The sequence below is a fragment of the Prinia subflava genome, chromosome 7 (genome assembly GCF_021018805.1).
Source record: "Prinia subflava isolate CZ2003 ecotype Zambia chromosome 7, Cam_Psub_1.2, whole genome shotgun sequence".
NCBI classification, from domain to species: domain Eukaryota; kingdom Metazoa; phylum Chordata; class Aves; order Passeriformes; family Cisticolidae; genus Prinia; species Prinia subflava.
In genome coordinates this window covers 27,333,309-27,338,189 of record NC_086253.1, presented here as the reverse complement: position 1 = coordinate 27,338,189, position 4,881 = coordinate 27,333,309, and the positions used below count along the sequence as shown (strand labels likewise).

At 52.9% G+C, this 4,881-nt stretch overlaps 1 protein-coding gene across 1 annotated transcript; it reads right to left on the bottom strand.

The window, feature by feature from the left end:
* Positions 1 to 3,285: 3,285 nt before the first annotated feature.
* On the bottom strand, positions 3,286 to 4,268 carry GSX2 (GS homeobox 2). Its single transcript, XM_063401210.1, has 2 exons — positions 3,815 to 4,268; positions 3,286 to 3,626 (listed from the first exon to the last, which is right to left on the bottom strand). The coding sequence occupies exons 1-2, from the start codon at positions 4,266 to 4,268 to the stop codon at positions 3,286 to 3,288; spliced, it is 795 nt and encodes a 264-aa protein (XP_063257280.1).
* Positions 4,269 to 4,881: the final 613 nt, after the last annotated feature.

Here is a 4,881-nt window from a genome sequence, read left to right as displayed (position 1 = left end):
ACCTTCCCCTTGTGGGTCCTTGCTCGTGGAGGGTCCAATGCAGCAGCTGCTGGGGGGAGGCTAAGTGACCTGGAGGGTTCTTAGGGGCTGTTCTATACCTGAAATCCAGCCGGGACACAGGCAACTCCTCTGCCACCAAGTTATGGCAGGAATGACTCCATCAGGAACTGAACACTGCCTGTCCTAGGATGAGCGAGGGGAAAAAAATGCACTTCACACTTTGTGGGAGGGGAAAAAAAAGATAAAAAGAAGAAGGGGAGGGGAGCAGAAGGAAAAATTCAATACATTTTAAGGTAAATTTGCCTAAATTTCAAAATGTTGAGTGCTGGATATGGAAACCCTACAAAACATTTCCTGCAAATTACGGTACATTCAACTTCCAGTGGTGCTTTTGTCACACCAACTTGGACTGCCAGGTTCAGGTCAAGCTCGTTGTCTCAGCCTTCTGAAATGTGTTGGGGCAAAGCATTCCATCATTCCTCTTTTCCAAAGTTTTTTACATGAAGCATTTACTTTGAAATAAAATGACATATTGTCTTAACTGTCCCAATGACAGTTTGTGTGTGATGATGATGATGATGATGATGATGATGATATGCCACAATTACCTCTCAACCCTTGAAAGACACATTCAAGCATTGATTACTACACAAAAGATCAACTAACTTGATTTTCCTATTATTAGATCGACTAACTTCATTTTCCTATTATTTTTAAGAAATTGTTAAGTACTGCAATGAAGAGAAATCTCACTGTTTATCTTCTAGAATTAGAGGAAAATTCCAATTTATTCACTGAGGTGCATATCTCCAGAGTTACACTGAGAACATATACACTCAGGTGTATCTTTGCAGTTTTAAAATATCTTTGAGTTTTGAAGCCTTAGATTTTAGAGACTGTGATGCTTTTTCTCACCCAGCAAACTTTTGCTTTCCCAGGCTGCTGCAGGCCTGTTGGCTCCCTCCTGTTACGGCATGGGATGACATTGCTGAGAGGGTGGGCAGTACCTTCTGTGGGACTAACAGCTCCTCCCAGAGCTTCAAGGTTGGAAAGGCCCACTGTGATTATAGAAGCAAGTTAGACACAGGTGAACTGAAGCAGAGAATCAACAGTTTCTAGATTCCACCTCCGCAGATTTTAGGGGAAGAGGGGACAACCCCCTCAGCCACACTCTCCATGAAGTTCCTGTGGGAAGGAGTCACAAGGACCTCAAGCCTGTGGCTCTTTGGCCTCCCCAGCCTGGCAAGTGAGAGGACTGCCACTGGGGTAACCAACGTCCCCAGCCACTCAGCTGGCATGAGGGCTGCTGGTTGTAGTCAGCTCAGGCAGTGAAAAGGTAGTGGTATGGACCAGTGAGATTTTGTATTTGTTTTCCAAGTCCAGGCTGGAAACTGCAGTCCTGCCTTTCCTTTCTGCTCCTCTTAGATGCAGGTGTGCTGACTCTGCCTTTGCCCCAAGCCCTGAAGCTGGCCCAGGCTGTGGGGCAGTGCCCATACCAGGCTCTCTCCATCCTACCCCAGCCCTGCCCATGCACCTGGCCTCTCCTCCAAGACAGGCAAGCAGGACAAGTGTCACTGGGCTGGGGCTGCCTCTCTCTTCAGCATCCAGGGTGCTTGCAGGCAAGTCAAACTGGAGATGTACCTCTGAGCTGAAGCTCCGAAGTTAGGGATCAAACATGATAAATATAGGAATTGTTGAGGGAAAAAAATTTTGGCACAGTTTTAGAGTTTTAAGTCAAAAGTGTATATTGGATTAGTGGAAAATCTACCCAAGGAAAATGAGAGAGAAATAACATAATGTGCAAAAGGTACTTCTGATTTGCTTATATTGCTTGATGTATATAGACGTGCTGTCTGCCAGTACTGCAGGAACTAGGAAAGAAGTTATAAAGGGGCTAATTTGGGACTGACTAGCTCCAGGTCCATCCCACTCTCACCAGCCGCCTGTAAGTCTCCTGCAGGGAGCTGAGGATAGGCTGCCCACGGCACAGGCAGGATGGGACCCGTGGCTGGGCACTTCCCGACGCAGATCGCAGAGAACTTCAACCATGTCTCAGCCTAACAGGTTTGCACCCAGACCTTCTCCCTAAGCCTGGTCAAGGCGCCTAAAGAAATCAACACCGAAAAGAGCTAATTCTGTTCCAGCGCCTCAAGGGGAAAAAAAAAATCCCTGATCTCTGCTTAACATCGACCCGTACAATAACTTCAGCGGAGTTTCAGCCTGGTGAGGGGTCGAAGTGTGCAGCCAGCCCCCGGGTAAGGGAAGAGACGGCGCTCCCAGGCCGGCGGGGCAGGAGCTGTGTGCGGGATCCCGGCCGCCCTGGGCCAGCAGCCGCGTGTCCCCAGCGCGGTGCCGCCGGAGCAGCAGACGGGAGAAAGCTGTCAGTCGCCAGGAGGGCGTGCGCTGGCTGCGGCTGGGAAGGAACACAAGGCTGCTGGACTCAGAGCACCGGCAGTATTTGCATTCCGGCCGGAGAGGAGTCCCCCCCTTCTCCGCCCCCCAGCCGTCCCGAGTCACAGGGAAACAGAAAACACGTTCTTGTTAGTAGCCGATGGCTTTATTTTCACTTTTTACGCAGATCTGACACATATACAGCGATGCTTTCCCCGTATGAAGGACAAGGACAGCAAAGAAAAGCACCTTGTCCAGCCGGTTCACCTTCGCTGCTGCGACTGGGCTGGCACTTGACGGAAGGAAGGGGGAGTCGGGGGGGTAAGGAGAAAAAAATTAAATTCTCGTCTGATCTCATTTATTTAAATAAATATAAATATAATTTTATATAAAACTATTCACAGACAAACAGCGGTCCCAAACCCAAATGGGCGATCTTTATGTCTTTTCTTCTGTTTGTTAAGAAGTCCGTCCAGAAGGCTCTCTACAGGCTTTAGTTTGCTTTTCAGTTTGGGGGTTTTTTATGTCTCACCTTTCGGTTTACAAATGCAGGTTTTTTTGGTTTTTTTTCCTTTAAATTGCCTGTGGGGATACAGAGGAAGGCACCCTGGGCGATGCGAACCTTGTCCCACGTTACATTTTAGAAAGAGCAGGTGCCCTCTCTGGGATTACATAAATAACGTTTTGGTTGAATTCCCACCACAAAAACATTTACATTCCGAAAATATATTTTTATATATATATATATATATCTTTCTATTACTGAGAATGGATGACAATTGAATCTCCACGGCGGCGAGGGCCAGCCCGCTGCAGGTTAGCCAGGTAAGCCGCCGTGCCGCCACCTCGCTCCGGGCTGGGACCCGGCGGCAGGAGCCGAGCTCCGAGCCGGGCTCATAACGGGGAGATCTCTTTATCCTCGGTAGCCGATGAGGGGGATAGAGACTCTTCATCCTCCGACCGGGGATAATGCCCCTGGCTGGTGCTGCACTTGCAGCCCCCGTGCGAGTTTCGCTGGGTGCCTTTGCCTTCTTTCTTGTGCTTCACCCTCCTGTTTTGGAACCAGATTTTCACTTGCTTCTCGGACAGGTTCAGGTACGTGGCTATCTCGATCCTGCGCAGCCGGGACAGGTACATGTTGGAGGAGAATTCCCTCTCCAGCTCCAAGAGCTGGGTGCTGGTAAAAGCAGTCCTCATCCGTTTCCCATTTTGAATTTGGCTGGATTCGGACCCTCCTGGACGGGAGAGAAACGCGAAATTCAGCGGGACAGGGAAAAGTGGGGGACGGGGACTAGAAAGAGACAGACAGGCAGACAGAAAGAGAAGACATTCCCCAGCAGCTTTCCGACCCGCGGCAGCCGCTCTCCCTGGGGGCACCCCTTCTCCCGCTGCCCCCTTTCCCCGGCGGCCGCAGGGCTCCTACCCATGCCGAGGCAGTGGAACCTCCGGGGGTCGCTGACGCTGTAGGTGGCGGCGGCGCAGGCAGGTGGGTGATGCGCAGGGTGGCCCAGGGCGGCGGCGCCGGGCACGGCGGCGGCGGGAGGTGGGTGCTGCGGCGGGTGGTGAGCGTGGCCGCTCCGCGGGCAGCACTGGGCCTCGCCCGCCGCCGCGGGGAACTGGCTCTTGAGCAGAGGGATGGCCCCGCCGGCGCCGCCGCCGCGGGACGAGTGCAGGTGCGAGGTGACACAGAGCGGGCAGACGCAGAAGGCGCCGCTCTTTCGGGACGGGCAGCCCGGGCCCGACACCGACATGACGAGGGGGGAAGGCATGCTGAGAGGGATGAAGAAGTCCTGGCCGTGATGATGCTCAGGAAGGGACGGAGCCGGCCTCGAGGAGTCTTTGATGATTAAGGAGTCGACATAGAAGGAGCGTGACATTGCGGAGGGCTGCGAGGCCGGGGGCGGCTCTCCCGAAGTCGGGATTTTCCTGCTTGGCCAAGTTGCCACTGAAGTCCTGGCGAGTCGAGAAGGTGCTTATGTTTGAGAGCTGAACAAAAGGGTCCCTGGAGAGGGCTGGTCTTAAAGTCCCCCCGCCTGGATCCCCTGCGCCGGGGTTTTATATCAAGTATTTAAACACGTGATGGCTGAAAGCCTCGCAGATCTAAATCTCCCCGGCTTCCCAGGCCGGCAGGAGAGGCTGCCGGGGGGGGGACCAAAGCGGGGTAGGGGAGGGGGGGGCAAAGTGTGCGTGCTTGCTCGTTGCCCGATGACTTCACTCCTTTGCCTTCGCCTCAAATAAATTATAGGAGCACAGAAAGCGGGGAGGAGGCGGCTGCTCCGCGGCCCCGTCACACGGCGCGCTAGCAGGCATGTCCCTCTGTCAACACACCCGGGATGCTGGGGATAAAATTAATCGGAAGGAGTTTCTGCTCCGGGGTTTTCCCGGAGGAGAACGCTACTTTCCCTCGCCGGGAGGGAAACAGAAGTGAGAGCAGGTAATGCTCTGAAACAAGTGGTTCAACTCCGCCCCCCTCACCGCCACTAAAAGAAC